We start from the raw sequence: 25,674 nt of genomic DNA, 5'->3' as shown, positions 1-25,674 counted from the left end.
GGGCGGGGGGGTTAATAAAGGCCTTCTGATAGTGAATCGATGCGTTTTTGTAAGAAAAATATCCATATTTAAAATGTTACAAATACTTTTTTCTCACTTCCGCTGTCTGTCATACCAGCAAGGCATGTTTTATGGATGCGCTTTATTTGACTAAGTTTGGAAGATGACCTCACCTTAACGATAAGTCCTTTAGAGTCCACCATCCAGATTTTCTTTATGCACTGCTCACGAGGAAGCCCTTCTTTCTCCATCGACATAATGATGAGCTCAGCTATGCCCATTGCAGCCTGGAAACATAAAAATGCTGTTACAGATTTACATTTCACATACACTTGAACACATCTAAAGAGATGCGAACTCTGTGAACTTCACAGCATTTCAATAAAAATCTCACAGCTTGACCCAAATAATGAATCTTAAAAGAATAATTTAATACATTTGACAGACAAGATGAACCGTGGCATATTTGCGCCCATGCACTGCTGTTGTTCACTCAATGTGGATTAACAACCATCAAAATACTAAAAAATTGTGGATCTGTGCAGCAAACACACTCACCTCCCCTGCACCCTGAAATACAATGGTATGGTTGCTCATTTTGCTCTTGGTAATGCGAAGGGCAGCCAGCAGTCCCGCCACAGCCACAGCAGCAGTACCTATGGGACAGAAAAAACACAAATATCTTTCACTCAGGTGTTAATCTTATCTCTGAGGTAAACAGAAAAACAGTTCATAAAAGGATGAGCTGAGGCTTGAGACTCAGTTCCGGAAGCTCATTAATTGTAGACATAAAGGTGGAGTCAATACGAAGGTGGATTTATGGAGGATTTGTCAAAGGAGTGAGATAAGCAGCTGTTTATATATTCTGTCAAAGAAGAAATCCGCTCTAAATGCTAAAGATCTGATTTGGGGGTAAATCTATTAAATGTACAACAGTGTGGCTGTCTTCAGAGAAGTCTAGCTTGCTTTCAATACACGGTCAATAAAATCATCATACATATGCATGAAAACAGTTGGAGAATTGTAAACTTTATTTCTGAATGGCCCATATATATATATATGTCACAGAACAGAAGAAGACCACAAGGTGAGTGAATGGTAAGTGAAGAGACATAGTAAAGTAAGTGAATAGATGACAGTAAAGTTAAAGCGTGTGAAGAACAGCGCTCACCGGGCTTGTCTAGGATTCAGACATTTAGCATCACGAAGATACTCTAGATTCCAGTGGTCAGTAATGACTTGGAATGGATGGATAGTTCCCTCCAGCCAGTGTCTCCACTCCTCTAGGATGAGCTTGATGGCCAACAACTCACGGTTCCCGATGTCGTAGTTTTGTTCCGCCTGAGATAGCTTGCGTGAGAAATAGGTGGAGAAACCACCCGAAACACCTCATTCATGAACCCCTGGAAGACGGACGGTGAGTTGGCGAGCCCATACAGCATCACCCGGTATTCGTAGTGGTCAGTAGGTGTGATAAAGGCCGTCTTCCACTCGTCTCCAGGGAGAATTCGAATGAGGTCGTAGGAGCTTCGCAGGTCAAGTTTGGAGAAGATGCGAGCACCACGGAGTTACTCGACGGCAGCTGGAACCAAGGGTAATGGATATGGGTACTTTACGGTCTGTGAATTCAGGGTCCAGTAGTCAATGCATGGTCTCAGGCCTCTATCCTTCTTGCTGACAAAGAAGAAGCTTGACGCAGCTGGAGAGGTAGATGGACAGATAAAGCATTGGCGGAGAGCCTCCTTGATGTATTCCTCCATAGTAGCATGCTCCGGGATGGACAGTGGGTATACTCTACCCTTAGGGACCTTAGCTCCAGGGAGCAGGTCGATTGCACAGTCCCATGGCCTATGTGGTGGTAGCTTAGTGGCAGTCTGCTTACTGAAGACATCCTGGAACGCCCGGTATTCAGGTGGTATAGAGGGTTTCTCTACTGGCTCGGGGCTCTCCACACTGGTCAAATAAATTGGGATCCGAGACCTTGTTGAGGGAGTGACTTGAGGCAGGCAGTGGTGGAGACAGTACTCACTCCATCGGAGAACCTCGTTGCTCTTCCTGTCGAGGTAAGGTGAGTGTAGGGTAAGCCACGGGCGTCCCAGGACCACATCTGCGGTAGACTTCTCCAGCACCAGAAATGATGACTTCCTCGTGCAGGCATCGGACACGAAGAGTGATGTTGGGGGAGCGGACCTGATGAGACTGGTGTTTCCCTGACAATATATTTATGGTGTTTTTTGTTAGAGACCAGTGGCCTAGACCACTGGTTCTCAACCAGGGCTCAACTTCCAAGGGGGCCACAGGATGACTTAAAAGTATTTAAATTAATAAATCATTAAAACATTTTTTTTTTTTAATTTTTGGAAAATTTAAAAAAGCATATTTCCAAATCATAAATTGAAAACATATAATTCTGGAATATAGAATATAAATTCTGGAATCATAAAATGAATGAAAGTAAAATAAAATATTCAGTTAATCAGGGTAATTAATTCAATAAAAAATGCTAGAAATATCTTAGCATACACGGAGGGGGGCCTGAATATTTTGACCTTGTAAAAAGGTTGAGAACCACTGACATAAAACATCAAAAATGTGCAAACTGTATGAGAAATATGAAACAAGCACTGAAATGAGCACAAGAAACTCCAATAACAACAGCTTCCATATAGAATAAATTGAAAACTCCCCCTCAGCTCCACTTGCTCAACTCCAGTGGACACATATAACTGTTAACTGTGTGAACGGTGAGATCAACTCAATGTGCTCCACCCAAACATTTGATTGAAACTCAATTTCAAACAGTGCGATTGTGTTCAAGTTGTTGATTGGAATGTGTCTGCAATTATTGTGTAAAAAAGGATAAAGACTGAGAGGGGAGGATGGTAGAAAAGAAAGTAGACGAAAAAATGCACTCAACCACCCAGTCTTGCTAGTGAACCATAAATACAAGATGGATTTAAGCATTAGAAAGGAAAATCAGAGAGAGAGAGAGAGAGAGAGATGGTCTGAATGACTAACTTACAATAATTGATTTCTGAATTACACTATAGACTGAGAACCGGACTAATCTTAACATTATGACTCTTTTAATTGAGCTAAAGCCTAACTTATACTGTATGTGTTCTCTTTACTTTAATAATTTTGTTCAGGTGAAACTTAAAACTAGTGTGTGACTAAAGTCTATTTTTGTGCCCATACCTTGGATGTCATCATTGAACGTGAGGTACTTGTTGCGGTATTTGCTCAACAGAGGGAAGGCATTGATGTTAGCAAAATCCTCAAACTGGACAAGGCAGTTCACCCCATACCTGTGCATAACAGAAAAATCTATGTACATTTCTTCAGAACGCAGAAACATAACAAAACAATACATAATCTCAAAGCCATTTGTTATGCAAATACAAAGAATCCTAACAAAATTGTCCAAATCCTTACAGGCTAGCCGAAAATCTCAAACAAACATGTACCATTTCATGTTAAGTGGCTAGTTAAATGCACTCCACTTCAGCCTGCAGAGGGGGCCATCCAACTGCTCCTCAAGCCTATCACAGATGGGGTGGTTGTGGATGTTCAATCCTAAAGGTTTCTCAAGGTTTTCTCAGCGTGGGCCGGAGACTGTTATCATTGCTTTGTAGTCATTTACACAGCCAAACACAACTCTCAATGGTCAGAAAAGCAAATAAACAACCCTTGTATAATCAGTTAGTAAATGATGTGGAGCACAGAGAAAAACCTTTCCAAATGACTATTCAAAATCAAACGCAATGATCTGCGCACCCACAATCGTGTCTCTCTTGAGGACAGAACTTCATGAGAAAAACTGTGGACTTTTAAATGGACTACAGCAGTAATTCAGTGGTTTCTCATGTTATTTATCCAGTCAGCAAAACAATTGGAAGAACAGTACACAGCAACCAACTCATTCCCCAAAGGGATATACTAGAGGGCAGATACAGGCCCATCATATTTTGATGCAATATTCGATCCCAGACACCTAGACATTGGAAACAGGATAGGTAAACACCACAGTGTGGCTGCATAAAGAGCTGGCCTGTCACTCAACCCAATGCAAGAGAAATAAAGATCTGCATTGCTGCCTAGAGCTGTCGTGTATACATATCTCTCAAACACACACAGGGGAAAATCTCTCACGTTATTCACAATGACAGTTGTCTACTGAAGCATCCATCCGTTTCTTTACTTCCATTAACAAAATCATAAAGAAAAAACAAAAAATGAAAAAAACAACAGCAACAACACCATAAATGTATCGATACATGATGTGTGGGAAGTTGTTATTCAGTAATAATATTCCCCTGTAATAGTCTGTTAAACTAATTAAGCCAAGTGAGTTGAATTTAATAACTGATTCAGTCCGATTTGTGAATGAATCATTTAGGGGTGAATTCTAATACAACAATGTAACTCGCTGCTTTACTACGATGCATCATTGTAGAAATTAGTTAGTCGTGACTGTTTTCATTTTTGGTAAGCTAATCCTTTAAGTAATATAAAACGGTCAGTGTTGCGTGTTCAGACATGCTACAAAAACAGAAAAACGCAATAAAGTTTTCGTTGTCTCCAGAGGCTTTCCAGCATCAAATTTACGGTAAAAAACCGGCAGCTGTGGTTGCCGGAATTTTACCGTAAAAAATATGGTAGCAACGTTTTAGGTTTTACGGTTTTAACTTAAATTTACAGTTAAATACTGTATTTTCATTAACTGATATAATGTTAATATACCAACCTATTGAAGTACTGAAATCTGTTTTGCACCTTTGTAATACACTGATAACCACCAAATGCAGTTGGTGATGAGAAAGTCACATGATGAACCAAAGCCCATCACAAGCAGCTTTTAGATAATAACTTATATAGAAGGTGCACAGTGTCATTCACACAAACACCAAACACCATCATGCTAACACACATGAAACTGAAATAATGCAATAAACATTAATTTAACAACATTAGCTGTAACACACAACCCTAATAAACAAAACTGATGAGAAAAAACTAAGAAGAAACAGTTATTTCAACAAAAAAACATAAAATTTGAAATGTAACGCAGGGAATTCTGGGAATGTCAATTTACGGGTATTCACTGTAAATTATACGGTCTTTTTCACTTCCAAAAACGGTATACTACCGTAAAATTAATGTCCAATACATGTAATGTCCAATACAGTTTTTCACTGTCTATAGTAGGGGAATTTACCGTTAACCATTTAACAGGTTTTTACTGTAGCATTTTTACAGTCTTTTACTGTTAAATTCACGGTCATTTTTTACAGTGTAGGTAAACAAGGTTTACTGATTTCAGAATCTCATCCAAAGTTTTAAGAAACCCTGTCCTGAGATCCGGCCTCAGATTGGTGCTTCTAATCAAACTGCAGTCTAATCTCTGACATAGCTGCTTGAGGAGGAGGCAGGAAAGCAGTCAAGAGATACTGACAGAGTAATTGCTTGCGGATTTGGAGGAGAACTTTGGCAGATATAAATAGGACATAGAGAAAGTGAGTCATAATCCCAGTATGCTCTCTGATCTGTTGAAGTGCATCATCTGAGGAAGATGAAAAATGAAATCATAACCTATTGATTTAGCTCAACAGTGGTTGTAAAATATGTCAATAGTAGCATAAGAACAAGAAAAATGTCTGTCAACTAAATACTGTTTAACATTTGAGGTGATACAGAGTGAACTATGGCCCTTAGGGTTTCATTTTGCATAAATGTGCCTGAGAGAGAGACAGAAAAAGACAGAAACAACCAACCAACAAAACAAAGCACCCATTCGGTGGACAGTGGTCTCATTCTCACCAAAGCTTGTCTTTTTCTGGCACCTTGTTCAATGAGATCCATAATGCACCTCTGTGTCTGTTGTAAAACTCAAACAAAGAGCTGGCCGGAGATCAGCTGCACTGGTCCTCTCAACCAAAATTCAGGCCAGACAATGACAGACACACCCAAGCACACTGAGAGCTGCAGGGACTGTCTCTCTCCTCATTTGCCTTTACCTCCAGACAGGGCAGACAGTGTTGAGAGTGTTGAGTGGAGCTCTTCAAGCCAATATTAAATCAACTGCAATATTAAATAAATGCAAAATGCTCTAGGACAGCTGTGCTATGCTTTTAGGAACAGAAAAAGCATGCAAAAATCCCATTTTACACACAGGCTACTTGCTTGAGTTCTCTAGGTCAACAGATCAGCATCTGAGAATGAGGAAACGTTTTTGGATGGAATAACAACTTTTAGAAAAACTTTTCTCCAAGACCTATAGCTACTGCACTTCCTTTGACCCTTTTGGCAATCTGTTCTTTAAAAAAAGGCACAAGTAAGTGGTGAACACACACCTGTGAGACTGTTGCCAGCAGAGTTGAGTCAAAATGCCAAAAATCCAAGAAAATTAAGCCTATTTTTATGCTGCTCATTAAAACAGACATTGTTTTCATGACAATAAAACAACCCTTAACTGACAAAACTGTGATGTGAAAATATCCTATTCCATGACTAATACAAAAATTATACATTGAAGTTATATAATAATTATTATAATTTTTTGCATTACATTCTTATTAAAAACATAATAAGAATAACAAAATAGGTTAAAATAGATCATAAAAGTTAAAATAAATAATAAAAAAGTTAAAAATACTGTATAGAGGTAATTGCTGTACTTTAATACAATATATATTTCAATATATTTACCTATACATAATCAATTGTGAATCAAGGAAACAAACAAATAAAAAGTATTTCTGCAGTTCATTTTTAGCCTGGACATTTGAGTCCCTATAAATGCAGGCAAAAACTGATCCTTCCAATCCCAAACAAACACATGCACACACACAAACTGTAACATTCAGAATGACCTATCAAACAAACAGAGCAGCCTCAGAGTAGTTCTGGCATTAATACACACACAGCATGTGTAAACTTACACACGGCCGTCTCCTCAGCTCAGACATAGAAGGATGAACACCTGTACATTTAGAGCATTCATTTATTATTTTCAAAATTCTACCATGCACCACATCTCACAATTTCTAAATCTATTTGTCAGGCATATGGAAGCTGAAGTCTGTAGCCAGCAAATTCTATACAAACCATAATACACTTCAGTCTCTGTCTAAATGATCCTAGTAAGGAAGCCCGGCTCCATCACTCTTAAAGAGGAATGCAGTAAATGCGCTCAGAGCCCATGAGAGACTGCTAAACCTATCTACACGCCATGGCTAACAAAACACAACAAGGCCCTTTGTTTCAATCAGTGATGATTTACTACTAATTTTTTTCAAACATAAATGATTTACCTGCAGACAAAAGTGAGTCAAAGTCTATTTTGATAAAGCACTGAGATTTGACGCTAACCGGCCAAATTTCACTGCGGCACTTCAGCACAACAGGAATACAACATGGCTGTTGGGAATTAAGCATTTCTCATAAAGTGGTTTGCTCAACAGAGTAGAGAAAATAGAGATGAAAAACAGCCACTAAGTTTAGGTTCAGCGTAATCCTGCTGGGCCACACACACTCAGGACGTTTGCTGAGATTGGGTGAAAGCATTCTGGCAGAGCAACACGTTCACAAAGATATTCTTTTGCCCGCATGTCTACCATGCTGCCCACAGGCCTCCATGATAAAGGTCATGCTAAGAATCCCATCCAAACAGCTGTTCAACCAAAGACTTAAATACGTACTGCTGGGCCACACACACTCAGGACGTTTGCTGAGATTGGGTGAAAGCATTCTGGCAGAGCAACACGTTCACAAAGATATTCTTTTGCCCGCATGTCTACCATGCTGCCCACAGGCCTCCATGATAAAGGTCATGCTAAGAATCCCATCCAAACAGCTGTTCAACCAAAGACTTAAATACGTACACACACACACACACACACACACACACACACACACACATGCAATATGAACACAATTTCTAGGATTCCAGACAGGTTTGCCCACATAATCATGTTTAAAGTCAAACATTATCCCCATTTACAGACCATTCTTTCTCATATGCAAAGGGTGAATATCGCAACCTTGTGTATAAAATTTTGCATAGTTTTCATCCTAAAAGTATGTGTATACACAAACTGCACACAAGTTTTAAGGTTTATAAAACTGCATTCAAGCCAAAACCTGCACAAATTTCACTTTATAATTCCCAGAAAGATAGTTTGTAAGACTTAAAAGAAATCTTTTCAAAATCTTTTGTAACATAATAAATGTATTTACTACTTTTGAATGGTAGCATATTATTTCATTATATATTATTTTATTCTGTAGGGTTTGTTTTAAAGGGGTCATATGATGCTTTTTTAAAGATCATTATTTTGTGTATTTGGTATAACAGAATATGTTGACATGCTTTAATGTTCAAAAAACACATTATTTTTCAAATACTGTACATTATTGTAGGTCCTCTATGTCCCTCCTCTCTCAAACGATTTGTTTTCTACAAAGTCCCTCCTTCCGACAAGCGCAGTCTGCTCTGATTGGCCAGCTGACCCAGTGCATTGTGATTGGCCGAACACTGCAAGCACTCGTCGGAAATGTAACGCCCCTTACCATAATCGCGAGCTTCATCTTTCAAAATAAATGTAAAGACAGAGCCCGAAAGGGGAACAGAGTCGCGTGACAGACACAGCGATGAAGCTGGTATGTGTTTGCAGTACACAAGCCACGGTTAAGACAGCTGACTCCAATGTGATGTGACCCTGTCTCTCTCTCTCTCTCTCTCTCTCTCACGCGCACACACACACACACACACACACACAATGCACAAAACTCCGCATTTGAACAGTCAATAGCAAATACTTAAACTAATAACAAAACAGAAGCTGATTCAGAAGCGCCAGATTGTCATAGCAAAGTCAGAATTACCTCCTCTCCTAGGTTCACGAAACGGTCATCCATAAAATGCATTGCTGTTCTGTTGTAAGTAATCTTAAAGATTCCTAAATGCATCTACTTCCGGAAGGCCAAATAAAGTGCTTTTGCTTTTGCCTAGAAACACACAGCGTCTCCCTGACATGGTTGCTTAAACACTAACTGTGGTTACTGAAACCACGCCTTCTTTCTTTGCGTGAACATTTGGGCGCATTATGCTAATATTTCCACATAGTGAGGTAGATATGTGGGGGCGTGTTAGAACGAGCCATTTTAGGGGGGCGTGGCAGAGTCTTAACTTTGATAAAGAATATCTCTTTGGTTTTGAGACTTTAGTCTTTGCAACTTCAGGGATCTTATCTATGCATAATCAGCTTGTAACACTCCAAAGAGAAAGGAAAACTTGAAATCGCATCATATGACCCCTTTAAGAATAAACTATAAAAATGTATGGAAATAATACACTTTATGTAAATGTATCACTTTAAAAATGTTTAGATATTTATACTGGAAACAAAACAGATACTAATTAGATAGATAATTTTTAAACTTAAAAACAGTTTGACATCAGAATATAACTAAAAGATCATTATTAAAAATTAAACCTGCACAGCTTACCGTTTTCGTAACATTACAACTAAACACTTCTAAAACACAACCATATTTTTCATAATGTCAGAAATATATAATTACTATCAGGTCAAGGTTAAGTGGTACAGGCAATACATTTGACTCATGGTGAGCATACAGCTCTTCAGTGTTCTTCTCCAGCACACACAGCCCATGGGGCTTCACAGGCTGCTCTTTCTGTTAAACACTACTTCAAACATCCTTCCTCAATATCAAGCAACATTCCCCTACATCCCCTGTCCTAACATGGCTTCGTAACGATGCCCTGAGATGGCCCTTGTTACCATAGAAATAACTGGAACACAGTCACCACTAGAGCTCTGTGAAAAGTGACGAGCTCTAATGAAATAATTTGACAAGGGAATTGAGCCGGGGCAAACAGAGGGGCTACAGAAGACAGATACTTTTCAGTCTGTCCTGGGAGAAGATGGAAAACAAAGTCAACCCCCCACAAACTACTTTGGCACCACAACACAAAGCCTGAGAAGCGAAAAAAAAAAAAATGTCCTGAATTAACAACATCATAAAAGAAGCATAACAACACCCGCGAAAATAATCCCAGCATTTACTACCTAAAATGCTGCTTTTTTTTTTGGATGCGTGTTTTTATATGGTGTTGTACACTCTTTACCCAAATGAAATACCTCAAAGAGTGTCTGTGTGCACTATCTGCTCTAGTTCTTCTTGTTAAAGCCATTGTGGGGCAGAAAAGTGGCCTGATGGGGATTGGTGTCATTAATCTTCATCACTTAAGTCTGGACTTAAACAAAAAGGCTTGATGGGAAACAGAGCACCTGCGGACTGTTAAACTTATAGTCTGAAGGCCTGAACCTCAATGAAAGCTAATTAATTTTCATGATTTTCCTTTGTCTTTGTCTTGTCAAACTAGCATAGCTATTCTGCACAAATGCTCTTTATCTCTACTCTCAAAATGAAATAAAGACAAACTTTTGCAATATCCCAATAAAGTGTTGGGTGCGGTTTCTTCTAAAACTCTTCAACTTTAGAACTGAGAGACGTTTAGAACTGTTCCTGTACCTCAAAGAGCAGAAAATGGTGCTAGCAATGGCAGTTCTCTCCATGTGATTCATATTTTTGACTCTTGAGCGTGAATCACCTTTGAGGTATGGATGCCACTTGGGTTTGATTCCCAATTAAAGTATAAACTAATGGTCTAAAAAGGTCTTATACCTTCAATGCAATCTAAGCTGTTTTAGATAAACGCATAAATGTATTTTAACAAGCGAACAATGTTACTTTTCAGGATTTTTCCTAAAGCATTGAGCCTCTGAAATGTAAAATTATAAGGAGTTTATTAAAAATCACCAGTACTGTAATCATTTGTTCAGTCGTCAACCTATAATCATTCATTTTCCGCCAACTCTGCACTTTTGGGGAAAAGTGATGCTGTTCCCTGTAGTTTCATGTCCACCCCATTATTATAGAATCATGGCGATATTCAGCCAGCTGGAGGGAAATCAGACACTGGGGTTTTTGAGTTCTGCTTTAAATACAGCCATGTGTGGCACTATGCTCTTATGACAACCACTTTCGAACCAGGCCACACCAGCGCCTAAAGCAAACGAAAGGACTTTGACCAAGTATCTGGTTCTTAAATATTAATGGTGTTTACCAGTGCAGAACTTGCCGCTATGTTCTATGTGGTTGTCATGCGGTTGCTAGTTGGTTGCTTTTGCTAGTTGGTTGATATTCTGGTCCCTAGATACTGTTTGTGTCCCTTCTTCAATGTAAGTCTAAGATATATATTTTTCGCATACGTCCTACGACAGTTAGCAAAAGAGAGAGAAAAGTTTTTATAATGTTTTAAATATTGATATATTTTCTTACAAAACGCATCACTTTTTTTGACTCCTTTTGGCTTTTTAAAAAAAAAAAAAAAAAAAACACCTGTCCAGTGCCATTCTAACACTTGAAAGAGCAAGGATAAATTTGACAGTTTTCTGAATTGCTAAAATACTAAACCCCATTCTCTGAACCAAATTCTCACTAGCTTAAACCAATTTGTCGAATAAAGCACTCTTTCTGCTAAACCTTAAACACGTTCATGCAGTTAGGCTCTATTTTCAAATCTCATGCACTCTTTTTTGCAAAACTCCAAACACATTCTCATTCACTTAAAGACTTATCACACTGTGATGCATTTGTGCTGCAAAATGCTTAACACAAGTGGCAAAAGTTAAACACAACTAAAGCACAGTTGTCATCATTTACACACAACGATTCAAAATTGTTCACACGTGTTTCTAATGATGTGATCAAACTAGCTGTACAAAATATGAGCCAGTTCAGAGTGCACAAGTGGCACAGGTGACTGAATGATGATACGAACAATAGATGGAAACAATCTGAGAAGGAGAGGAGGAAGAGTACATGTAAGAAGTGGAGGATGAGGAGGAAGAGGATGAGGAGAGAAAGAGTAAGGTTTAGAGAGTGTTATCAAGGCTGGATCTGTCAGACCAGAGGGTTTTTTCTCTTTGTCTATCAAAAAAGACAACATTACTTGTGATGTGGACAAAGTCCTCAGGCCGGACTCAAGAACAAAGACATGATGCTGAGACAGAATGAATCTCTCATTGACCCTGATTTTACAATTGCACAACTTACAGTATTTGAGTGTACTATAACATGCTATTCGTTTAAAGATTTATTTGACCTTTTTGGCCTTTGCAGTTGGACTGCAGTATTTTTGCAGTATCCAAGTGCTGAATATATACAAACATTCAGTACTATTCAATATTCAGCACAATACTATTCTTGCAGTACATACAGTAGGCCTATATAATATATTCACCTTACTCAGTTGCAATTACAGTACTATACTGTTTACAGAATTGCAAAATTGTTTACTCAATACAATATAACATTTTCTGTAATGTTCTGGATGCTGTGTTCTCCATTTTTCTCTGTAGTGTCTAATGAATGCTCTGTAGTATCTATTTTATTGAATCATGTGTGTGCGTTCTGAGAGCACCGTTTGATTTTGAGTGCAAGTGAAATGGGTTTGCAGTGATTGTTTGATTTTGATGGAACAGTCAGAGGTTTCGTGAATTTAGTTTGAGTATTTGGATTTGTGTTTAAGGTTTTGAGAAAATTAGTGATGGTTTCAAGAAATGTGTTTTAGCAATTTAGAAAAACTGTAATATAACTCAGACTGGATTCGTCTGAACGAAGAAAGTCATAGACACCTAGGATGCCTTGAGGTTGATTAAAACATGGGCTAATTTTCATTTTTTAGTGAACTAACCCTTTAAAGGGGACATGAACTGAGAAACCAAAATCCCCTTGATCTTTTGACATATAAGAAGTCATTGTGCTATAAAAACATTCTGAAAGTTTCAGAACTCAAAACTTTCTCGTTAGTCTAAAACTAGCTTATATTGAAGCCAGTCTGCCAAAATGACAGGTTGTGGATTGTATTTCATTAATTTTTTTCATTTATTTTATTTATAAAGCACAATAAAACAACAATGGTTGACCATTGTGCTGAACAATATAGTTTAAAAGGAATCAAAATACATAAAATGGTAAGACACGACAAACAAATAATAATTTGAAATCATAAACTCCTGTTGGGATTCTGTTGCAATTATTCTAATAGAGATTGGAAGGCTGTTCCACAATTTAGGGCCGGCTATGGCAAAAGCCCGGTCACCTTTTCTTTTCAGCCTAGATCTAGGAACCAATAAAAGTTTCTGATTCGATGACCTTAGACATTTAGCTGGACTGTGTAAACTCAAAAGGTCAGAAAGATACGAAGGTGCCAGTCCATTTAAAACCTTAAAAACAAAAAGTAAAATTTTAAACTCTATTTGAAAATGGACCGCCAGCCAGTGCAAAGAGAGTAGGACAGGGCTAATATTTTCGTATTTGCGAGTGCCAGTCAAAAGTCTAGCAGCTGCATTTTGTACTGTTTGTAAGCGATTCATACATGATTGGTTAATACCAATATACATTGAATTGCAGTAGTCTAGTCGAGATGAGATAAAAGCATGTATAGCTCTCTCGAACTCAGCACAAGTTAAAAAACCCTTCACCTTAGCAAGGAGTCTAAGCTGAAAATTTTTACCACTCTATGATGTAATAGTGTGGCTACACACCGCCTCCGCAGAAGAAGATCAATGCCTGCTTCTACATCACTGCCTGTAGTGTAAATGACAAAACAGGAAAACGCAGGTCTACTCAGAAACCAAACGATAAAGATGGCTCAGAAGACAATAAGACACTGTGCAGTGCCAAGCTGTGGAAAAACATATCAGGTTACGCATGTAACCATGGTTCCCTGAGAATAGGGAACAAGACGATGCGTCCTCTAGAGGGCGCTAGGGGAACGCCTCCAGCGTGACCGGTGTCTGAAGCATGAATGAAAAAACGACAATGAACTTGACATTGGCAGGCAGCAGCCTATGATGTAAACAATAAAGCGACTGTGGGTATAAAAGAGCACCTGCGGAATACATCATCCACTTCTTTGTCTGAAGGAGATACAGGCAGGAATGCCCGAAGCATGGCAATGGGACGCAGCATCTCGTTCCCTATTCTCAGGGAAGCATTGTTACATGCGTAACCTGAGATGTTCCCTTTCGAAAGGGAACTCCACGCTGCGTCCTCTAGAGGGCACTAGGGGAACGGTATACCAACACCGCCATGATGAGGGATGAGTGCCCAAATAACTGGTTTCCCTAAGTCAAAGACTCAAGGAACATCATCCCTGCCCCAGCGAAATCGCTTTGGCCAGAACCTGAGCTACAAACCTCTACAGGGAGGCTCAAAGCTCGCCAACGTCATAGACTAGCTCACCCACCAAAGTATGGAACTCTAAGAGCAGAGGTCTCAGCATAACAACTCTCTAGAATGAGAGGAGACCTGGCTACACTCAATGCCAGAGGCAATTAGTGAAGCTCAAGAAAGAGCCTACACATTAATACTGCCTAAGCGGAGCTCTGCAGAGTGGAGGCTTCAGCAGAATGACTCTCTCCAATGAGAGGAAGCCTAACAACACTCAACCATAGTTGAGGAGCTCTTAAGAGTGGAGGTCTCAGCATAACAACTCTGTAAAATGAGAGGAGACCTCGCTACAATCAACGCCAGAGGCAGTTAGTGAGGCTCAAGAAAGAGCCTACACATTAATACTGCCTAAGCGGAGCTCTGCAGAGCGGAGGCTTCACCAGAGTGACTCTCTTAAACAAGAGGAAGCCTAACAACGCTTAACCCTGGTAGAGGAACTCTAAGAGTGGAGGTCTCAGCAAAACGACTCCCTAAAGCGAGAGGAGACCTAGCTACACTCAACGCCAGAGGCAGTTAGTGAGGCTCAAAAAGAAAGAGTCTACAAACTCATATTACTGCCTAAGCGGAGCTCTGGAGAGCGGAGGCTTCAGCAGGATGACTCTCTTAAACGAGAGGAAGCCTAACAACACTCAGCCCTAGTGGAGAAGCTCCTAAGAGTGGAGGTCTCAGCATAACGATTGTCTAAAACGAGAGGAGACCTGACTACACTCAATGCTAGAGACAGTTAGCAAGGCTCACAAAAGAGCCTAAAAATACTGCCTAAGCGGAGCTCTAGAGAGAGGAGGCTTTCAACAGAATGACTTTCATAAACGAGAGGAAGCCTAACAACACTCAATCCTGGTAGGGGAACTCTTAAGAGTGGAGGTCTCAGCATAATGACTCTCTACAGCGAGAGGAGACCCAGCTACACTCAACACCAGAGGCAGTTAGTGAGGCTCAAAAAGAAAGAGCCTATAAACTCATATTACTGCCTAAGCGGAGCTCTGGAGAGCGGAGGCTTAAGCAGGATGACTCTCTTAAACAAGAGGAAGCCTAACAACACTCGATCCTGGTAGGGGAACTCTTAAGAGTGGAGGTCTCAGCATAACAACTCCCTAAAGCGAGAGGAGACCTAGCTACACTCAACGCCAGAGGCAGTTAGTGAGGCTCAAAAAGAAAGAGTCTACAAACTCATATTACTGCCTAAGCTGAGCTCTGGAGAGCGGAGGCTTCAGCAAGATGACTCTCTTAAACGAGAGGAAGCCTAACAACACTCAGCCCTAGTGGAGAGGTTCCTAAGAGTGGAGGTCTCAGCATAACGATTCTCTACAACGAGAGGAGACCTGACTACACTCAATGCTAGAGACAGTTAGCAAGGCTCACAAAAGAGCCTAAAAATACTGCCTAAGCGGAGCTCTAGAGAGCGGAGGCTTTCAACAGAATGACTTTCATAAATGAGAGGAAGCCTAACAACACTCAATCCTGGTAGGGGAACTCTTAAGAATGGAGGTCTCAGCATAATGACTCTCTAAAGCGAGAGGAGACCTGACTACACTCAACACCAGAGGCAGTTAGTGAGGCTCAAAAAGAAAGAGCCTACATACTATATTATTGCCAAAAACGGTGTTCTGAAGAGTGGAGACTTCAGCAGAATGACTCTCTTAAACGAAAGGAAGCCTAACAACACTCAACCCTAGTTGAGGAGCTCTTTAGAGTGGAGGTCTCAGCATAACGACTCTCTAAAACGAGAGGAGACCTGACTACACTCAACGCTAGACACAGTTAGTGAGGCTCACGATAGAGCCTACATACTAATAGTACTGTCTAAGTGGAGCTCTAGGGAGCGGAGTACACTGCATAGCGAATCAAAAAGCTAAAGTACTGAGCTAGGAGTACTAACCATGCTCCTAAGTGCCGAACAGAGCTCTAGGGAGCAAGCACTCAGCATAACAACCCTCTAAAGCGAGGGGAGTGCAATCATCCACCCTTATGGATCAGCGTACTCAGTACAAAGACCCTCAAGTGAGGGGAGTACTCGAAAGCTCGACCTGAAGAGCGACTTATCAAGGAGGCCCACAAGAGCCTAACAACCTAAAACAGCCACAGAGCTCTGTAGAGAGAACACTAGGAACTGTGATCGCAGCATAGCGACCCTCAAAGGGAGGGGAGCTACCAGGCTCAAGAACAGCTGATCAGAGAGCCTCACAACCTGAAATAACTGCAAAACAAAAATACTAGGGAGCAGAGTGCTCAGCATAACTCTCTAGGCGAGAGGAGCAGAAACTATGCTCAACCTAAATACACGTACCTGGGCTGAGAGGATGAGGATTCAACTGTTAACCAATCATAGCATTGGGCGTTTACTTCAAAGTCTACAATCCGACATGCCTATTCAAGCAGAGCGTTCTGATGAGGGGGGTAAAAACAGGACAGAAAATAGTCTATTACTTCTAAATTATGATGTTTTTTGGTATAAAAATCTTGATAACACTATAAGTGGACCTCAGAGAACAGTACAAAATAAAAAAACAAAGGCAATTCATGACGCCTTTAACAAATTCCACTAATAAAGACCCAAAAAGTTCTCTTTTCAATGCTAACAATGCTACACTAGAGTTCATTGAACATATTCAAGTTCATAGTAAATATTAATCTCCCAACATCCAAAGTGAAATGAAAGATGAGCTGTCAAACAATAAAATGGCATAAAAAAACTACAAGAACTCAAATAACCCAAACTGATATCTTCGAAGACAAATGGCACAAGATCGTGAACCATTCTAAACATCAGTGAGCTGAATGAGCCATCAGGCAGTGGGGCTGGTTATGGGCTGAATTACATCACCACATGGCTCAGTATTGAGCAGGATATGTGGGGAGAGAACTGATGAGGCGTGCAGTCAGCGATCCGGTTCGGGTCTCTACCACTGGAGTCGTCGCTCAGAGCCCACAAATCTAGAGGCATGCGCTTCACCCCACATTCCTGCAACGCAATGGTTCAGCTATGCTCTCCAGGCATTTCCATCAGCGCCCTGTGGAAGGAAATGTGTGCTGTGCGGGAGGGGTACAGTGGGTTTTCTATACCTGTCTGTGATAGCCTTCATAAATTCATCCAGAAGCTCATCATAGGCCTGTCCGCGTACTCTTTTATGCCTCAGACCAATGTACAGAGGGTCCTTTAGGAGCTCCTGTGACAGGGAAAGAGAGAAGAAAAGGTTTTCACTTCTATAATCCCAGGCATCAAGTAGAAACAATGGCATGACACTGAATTCAATGATGAACTGTCTTTAACTGAAAAATGAGTGTTTACTATTGTCATTTTGCATTATTGACACTATTTTCCTAATTAATGCTGTTCAGTTGCTTTGTCACAATCTGTATTGTTAAAAGCGCTATATAAATAAAGGTGACTTGACTTGACTTGACAAAAGAGTTGAAAGCGTACCGACCTGCGGAATAGACACTGTTTCTCAAGTGCTTTCCGAGAGTGCGATTCGAGACAGAGTGAAACAGGGGGGGGGGGGGGGGGGGGGGGACTAGAAACAAAAATACAATACCATCAAAACTCAAAAGCGAATGTTTTATTATGTGCACAGCACCTCTTTAATTAGATTGCATATGGTAATCTGGTTACCCTGCAGCTGTATAAACCTCTCACAGTTATTTGTGCCTGTAAGCATATGTTTAAAAGACAGACTGAGAACAAGAGAAAGAGAAATGCACGAAAGCATAAAAGGAGACAGAAAGAGGCCAACATGTGAAGAAAAAGAACTGCACTGCATTTTCAATTTGGAAATCTAGCAGCTGTCACTCTAGTACAGATCTGCAGACTTCACACTGAAAGTCACTAACACTATAGGAAAAACAGAAGGGAAGTAGAGAGAGAATGTGAGCGTCATATAAAAATTCTGCAGGCCCCATCAATGTCAGCGTGCCAGTCAAGCAGAAAAGAAAATGGATTAACAGAGCACCTGCATCACTCTCAGCAGTACTGATGTGTGGTGCAACAAGTCTGGAAGTTTTTCCACATGTTTTGATCACGGTGAATGAGGAAGTGCTTTCATCAGAACTCATTCCCATGGCACACAAAATTTCAGGCATGATCTTTTCTGACGATCTGTCCTCAGTATTAAAGCTTCTTTTATCTGATAGAACTATAGTGAAAGAGAAAAAATTGAAGTTGCTGTGTGGGATTGAAAAAGCAGTAAGTCCTATGAAGTTTTAAAATTTCTTTATGTTGTCTTTAAAGTCAAAATTAAATGAAAATGTACCCTATTTTTAAAGTGCACACAGTTTTTTGATTGTGATGTACAGCACATTACAAAAATAAATATATGTTGCTACTTTCATTTCATCTTCAGCTTTTCCCTCACTTCTTTCAAAATTTATCATATGAATTATTCATTATCATATTAAGTTATAAGTAAAGTCAAGTAATAAAAAAGGGATAGTTGGATTCTGATTGGTCTAAGTAAATAAATATACAGTATACATTTTAAACCCATTCATTTATTTTCTTTTGTGTAATTAACACAGCTCATTCATTTTAAAGTGATAGTTCACCCCCCCAAAAAAAAATCTGCCATAATTTTCTCATGTAGTTTCTCGTAATTTCTTCTGTGTAGCACAAAAGAAGATATTTTTTACACATACAGTATATACAATATATACATATATATATACAGTGGGGAAAAAAGTATTTACTCAGCCACCAATTGAGCAAGTTCTCCCACTTAAAAAGATGAGAGAGGCCTGTAATTTTCATCATAGGTATACCTCAACTATGAGAGAGATAGATAGATAGATAGATAGATAGATAGATAGATAGATAGATAGATAGATAGATAGATAGATAGACAGAACAAAATGTGTGGTGTAAAGCAATACAAAATCATGATATGACATGCTGGCATGTTGGCTGAAAAAAAAAACACATGCAGGAAGAGTGAAACTGAATAAAGGGATATTTTTCTTCCAGTACTACTTTGGATTTCTATTCAAGACTTTTACACAGCAACTGAGATCATAAATGTGCCCTTAAAAGGGAGGACTGTCTGGTTTCAGGCGGTAAGCAAAGTGGGAGAGGAAACGGAGAGCGCAGTCTGAGATATGAGACGGTAACTGCAGGCAGATTTATTGTGTGTTCATAATGCACTTTTAAAAGCACACTCAGTGGGAGGGGATATTCTTCCAGAGGGTCTGGTTTGTTGTGACTTTGTTTTTTAATCTCAAAACTATAATCGCTATAAAAGGAACTTCTCTGAACCTCCCAGGAACCCAAACAAACATCAAACTGCCACACCTCCTCAGAAGTGGATCATGACATGTTGTGCCATCTAACTCATCAATGGGGCAGAGCCAAAACAAGCCCTTTCCTCACTGCATTTATAGGATAATCATAGACTGTACCAGAAAAAAATTCTGTTTACATTATTGGTCATGGCTGTGACTTTGAAAGTAATTTATTACTTTTATTTAGCAAGGATGCATTACATTAATTTCCATTTGATTCCATTCCATTTTAAATACCATAAATCAAAAACTAGTAACAAAAATATTATTTAATGATTTTTGAAGGATCATGTGACATTGAAGAATGGAGTAATGGCTGCTGAAAATTCAGCTTTGCCATCACAAAAATAACTTGCATTTTAAAACAATATAATTTCTATTACAATAGAAAACAATTTTTTGTTTTAAATAATATTTGATAATATTTCACAATATACATTTTTAATTAAATAAATTTAAACATTTTACCTACTCCCACCCCTAAGCTTAACCTTTAAGTCTGATCGGTTGATGAAAATATAGTTCTGGGACCAACAAGGATCAATTTAATATTTTCCATATTAAATTTCCTATCAGCATCTCTTGATCTTTTCACCATTTGATGAAAACCAGAAGCTGACATTATAAAAAGCCCTGTAATAAATGTAATATCTGAAATTCTAATACATCAGATTAAAAGCTAAGCTAATATCTAAAATAACAGATATTCCTGGACAGAAAATTTGCTGTATGTGAAACAGATCCACCTGAGATAATTCCTGCAAAATCAGGACAAAATCTGATCCTAGATCTGCACAACTACTAAGAAGTTCTTTTGTAAAAAGGAGTCACTAAGTGATGAGAGGAAGCCCTTTTCTCTCAGGGATTAATAGTGGGTTTTTGGTGAACTGTGCTTTGTGTGTGAACTGTACGTGTATGTAGTCTTTCAGGTGAGATTAAGGCACAGGAACAGTCAGGGTCTGTTAGCCACAGAGTCAGAGAAGAATGAGAAAATGAGTGTCAGAGAGAGAGAGCGAAAAAGAGAGAGCAAGAGAGAGAGATTTTTTTTTGCCTGGGCCACCCACAACCAAAACAGACAGCACTTTGTTTGCAGTGACATCATTTGGTTTCCTTTCAGTATGTGAAATGTATGCGTGTGGATGAGGTCACATGAGGTGATGGTGATAGTAAGTGTCCCTACTGTCAATCAACAGAAGCAGCCTCTGAAAGATGTATAAGAGACATCATCAGAGATCATATTCCTCTTTTACAGCAGAGACACATAGGCTGATGTGGTGTCAGTGATCATAATCTGTTGTCTGGAGGTCTGTAGTGTATACAGTAGTTCAGAGATCTCCATGCAATACAGCACTGTTTAGACAAGGCACAATACTCCAGCAACACTCACAGGAGGTGTTTACATAGAGAAACAACAAAAAAGGAAATTCACAGATAGTGTTTACATTGGGTTTGATTGCAGTCTATAAGTGTCTGTTTTGGCTGTTTTTGTTTGTACAATCTGGTTCTACATTGCAGCTAGTAAATCACTGAACTTGCCACAAAAAAAAAAAAAACTCATAAGAGTAAAATATTTTAGGACAACAATAATATAATATAATATAACAGTTTGGCATATAAATACAATACATTGCCTTCTGTAATTAATAATAATATAATATCATTACACATTTTAATTACAAATACAATATACTGCCCTCAAAATTGTCAAAATCTCATATGAATCAGTATAAACACAAACATACATATAAAATACAAACATATAAAATATAAATGATTCATTTCTCAAAAGAAATAAGATTTATTGTCAAATATAATAATAATGTTTTCTTATTTTCTTAATTTGTAATGTTTTCTTTCTTAATTTTACTTATAATTATACTATGTTCTTATACTTTTTATATACACACACACACACACAAACAAACTAATATATAAAATATACATTTCTCAAAAGGCTCGTGAGTCAAATACAATAATAATTATAATAATGATGATGATGATGATGACAATATTCATATGATAAAAATATTTACTAATACTATAGTTATATTAATTTAGGATTTTATATAATGTTTTAATATTTTTATGGTTTAAATTTGTATTATTTTATAATAAAATATATAATAACGAATATCTAAAACAATATTTTCATAGTATCTATTTCAGTATATAAAACTCTATTAAAGTAATATTCAAAAATCTAAAATAATATTGAAATAATAAAATATTCATTAAAAATTGTGTACATAATAGTGTATATATTTACAAAGGGTTGCAAATAACAGCTGAGAATATTTACACTGAGATGCAAATAGTATCTGACAGGAAATCCCATTTGCTGACACGAACAATTAGCACACTTAAGCTCTTCACAAAAAGACTGCACAAAGCCCCTCAATGTTATTTGCACATCTTGAACTTTCTCTAGCAGCCAGACCACAGACAGCGTTCTTTACGGATTAGAGTTTAACCAGAGCATACAGAGCCTGGATCAAACACCCTTAAATGATGTATGCTGATCATGGATCAGATTCCTCACTGTCTGTATTGACTGTGTTTGGAGAGTCAAACTGATCCAGGTGCAGTCATCCAGCTCCCTCTGAGGGTCTGACAGAGAGGAGACAACCTGACCCCAGTCAGCAGGCGTCTTGCTCCTTTAGAAATAACAGTAGACTTAATCCTTTAATAACACTCATTTAATCATCTGGCTGCACAGTCCTATAAAACGCACACAAACACAGCTGTGGGGGTGTACGCAGTGAATTCATCAATCATTAGATCTGTCATCTCTTCAGAATATCCTGAAAAAGAGGTCTTAATTACCTCAGACTGCATCCAAAGTCGGCCAAATGGTGCAGCAGAAGAAGTCTTTCAATTTTAGACTTGTAGAAGGACGGAAGACTAAACAGCGAGCCACGTGTGCGGGTTTGAAACACTGCGTATGCGTTTCTGTCCGTCTACGTTGAGATCATTTTAATAACAAAAACAGACGCTTTATCGCAAACACATGCATGCAACATTAACCCAGACAGCGCGAAATAAACAAATAAATAAAGTTTAATCAAAACAAATGATAAATAAATGAAACAAAATTGCAAAAAAATAACTTTTTTCTCTTCATTCCTCCAGCTGAATACACTTGGATGCAGACGCAGACAGGGGGCCAAAATCTAGAGAGTCAACTCATTTAAGTGTTTTGATGCCTGAGGATACGTTGAATAGCTGACTGGCCACTCCGAATTTAGCATTGCAGCAGTAGACACATGTGGAGCTGGCCTGCTGGATACTGAAGCAGAAGTGAATGGGAAAACTGACTCAGAGCAGTTACACAACAGTGTTAATGTGCTCTTACCCTCTTACTCATTTATGAGCTTTTGTACAGACTTACAAGAGTGTGAAGCTGTCTGATGAGTTGAGGAACTTCACATTTTAGTCTAAAAGCAAGAATGGTTGACATGACAAATGATCTCATATTAACTGATAGTATATATACATATATATATATATATATATATTCATATTTTTGTGAAAACTATGATTTCTGTTCAGGAATCTTTGTTGAATAGAAAGTTCAAATGAAAAGTGAATGAATGTCTTTACCCCAATCTTTTGAATGGTAGTGTATCACGATATCCACAATAAAGAGATTAATACATTAATAAAATAAATAAAGCAAATAATAATAAAATTAAAAAAACAAAAAAATTAAAAATTATAATAAGAATAAAAATAATAAGCAGCAAAAACTGTTTTTAACATTGATAATATAAGGAAATGTTTCCTGAGCACCACATCAGTAGATTACATTTTTTTTCTGAAGGATCATGTGACACTGAAAACAGGAGTAATTGCTGCTCAAAAAGGAATAAATTAAATTTCTTAATATAATAAAATATGACTTTTATTGTATTTTTGATCAAATAAATGCAGTTTTGCTGAGCATAAAAGACTTCTTTCAAAAAAATGTAAACATTAAAAAACCTTTTTTCCTCCATTACTTTGCGTCTATAATAAATCTGATGAAATTTACCGTTAAACTGAAAGCTCTTATTTTAACCTAAAATGCTGTAATATAATAAAATATGACTTTTATTGTATTTTTGATCAAATAAATGCAGTTTTGCTGAGCATAAAAGACTTCTTTCAAAAAAATGTAAACATTAAAAAACCTTTTTTCCTCCATTACTTTGCGTCTATAATAAATCTGATGAAATTTACCGTTAAACTGAAAGCTCTTATTTTAAGAGTTAAAAGTTAAAAAAGTGCATGTCCATTTCATTCTTTTAAGAACTACAGTTCTGTAAGAAAAACTGTATGAACTATAAACAAATATTTATATATACATAGCTATAACTTAACCAGAATGAAAAGTGTTTCTAAAACACAAAAGTTTGAAAGTCACACACTGTTTCTCAGTCTTTTCCTCTCTCACTTCTCTTCCTCTCTCCCTCCATCTGAAATTTGGCATCTATGATGGCATGGCTAAGCCACTGCTCTGGCACAGAAAGAAGTGCCAGGTGTCCACTGGCACAAAGCCTTGGTAGACGAGGCAGTGGTTTTCTATTTCTGCAGAGCCACACCCTTGGCCCTGTTAAGAATGACATACTGTAGGCTTTACGCTCACTAAATTTACCTCTGAACTCACAGGGCTATTCATATCCTTCAGCTACTGCAGCAGTCACCTCTGCTTCTCTCCTTCTGCTACAACATTGCAAGCTGCGACCGGTGAAAACAAACAAGTTGGAGGATTAGAGTCGTGAGAGAGGATGTGGCTGCTATAAGAATAGTTAAGTCCCTCTTTGATTATGTCAGAGTAAGCGAGATGGCAAGCGTGTGTCAGCAGTCACGGTCTGATTGGCTGTAGTGCCACAGGTCTGCCTACCTCATTGTCTGTCCCTACGTCCAGCATAACAGGAAGGCACTGCTGAGGCGGCATTCCACCACAGGCGGTGTAGAGGGCCAGTTTACCCACAGGGATGCCCATGCCATAGCAGCCCAGATCCCCCAGGCCCAGAATCCTCTCTCCATCTGTCACCACTACAGCCTAGCAAAAATACAACCAAAAGTACAAAAGTTATTAAGACAGTCAGCAAATTTACAAACAGACTGCATAAATAAGCAATTAAAAAAACATACCAAGCAAAATCTGGGCTATTCATTATTTTACAAGTATATACTCACACCCATACATTAGAGGTCAAAAGTTTGGGAAAAATGAACATATTTTGAAAGAAGTCTCTTATGCTCACCAAGGCTGCATTTTTTTATTATTAAAAAATACAATAAAAGCTATAAAATATTGTAAAATATTATTCTAATTTAAAGTATTGCTTTTCTTGCTTAATATATTTTAATATTAATTTTTTTCCTGTGATGACAAAGCTGAATTTTCCGCAGCCATGTCACATGATCTTTCAGAAAGCATTCTAATAAGCTGATTTGGTGATTATTATGAATTTTACCCTTTTTTAGGATTCTTTGATGAATAGACCGTTCAAAAAAGCAAGATTAATTTGAAATATAAAATCTTTTGTACCATTATAAACATTTTACTGTCACTTTAATGCATTTTTGTTGATTAAAAGTACAAACCCAATTCCAAAAAAGTTGGGACACTGTACAAATTGTGAGTAAAAAAGGAATGGAATAATTTACAAATCTCATAAACTTATATTTTATTCACAATAGAATATAGATAACATATCAAATGTTGAAAGTGAGATATTTTGAAATGTCATGCCAAATATTGGCTCATTTTGGATTTCATGAGAGCTACACATTCCAAAAAAGTTGGGACAGGTAGCAATAAGAGGCCGGAAAAGTTAAATGTACATATAAGGAACAGCTGGAGGACCAATTTGCAACTTATTAGGTCAATTGGCAACATGATATTTGAAACTTCCACATCATTGCATTCTGTTTTTATTCACAATTTGTCCAGTGTCCCAACTTTTTTGGAATCGGGTTTGTATTACTTACCCCAACCTTTTGAATGGTAGTGTATTGTGGTTTCCACAGAAATATTACAGTTTTTCTCGATTGCTAAAACACTATAACCAGGCTTTTGAACTAAAA

The 25,674-nt window shown here is 38.2% G+C and overlaps 1 protein-coding gene across 2 annotated transcripts in view; it reads right to left on the bottom strand.

Moving 5' to 3' along the window:
* The window catches only part of LOC107587764 (NADP-dependent malic enzyme-like), a 98,696-nt gene that overhangs the window by 4,853 nt on the left and 68,169 nt on the right, over window positions 1-25,674 (bottom strand). For both annotated transcript variants that reach the window (XM_016275666.1, XM_016275667.1), the window contains 5 exons: window positions 24,482-24,643; window positions 17,392-17,495; window positions 3,199-3,308; window positions 559-656; window positions 174-287 (listed from right to left, as the gene is read on the bottom strand). In XM_016275666.1, coding sequence (XP_016131152.1) covers window positions 174-287; window positions 559-656; window positions 3,199-3,308; window positions 17,392-17,495; window positions 24,482-24,643 — 588 coding nt within the window. The remainder of the gene's footprint in view (window positions 1-173; window positions 288-558; window positions 657-3,198; window positions 3,309-17,391; window positions 17,496-24,481; window positions 24,644-25,674) is intronic.

This window comes from Sinocyclocheilus grahami, unplaced genomic scaffold (assembly GCF_001515645.1).
Source record: "Sinocyclocheilus grahami isolate Dianchi unplaced genomic scaffold, SAMN03320097.WGS_v1.1 scaffold96.1, whole genome shotgun sequence".
NCBI lineage: Eukaryota > Metazoa > Chordata > Actinopteri > Cypriniformes > Cyprinidae > Sinocyclocheilus > Sinocyclocheilus grahami.
The sequence above is the reverse complement of the archived record's forward strand: the minus strand, read 5'-3'. Positions and strand labels throughout refer to the sequence as shown.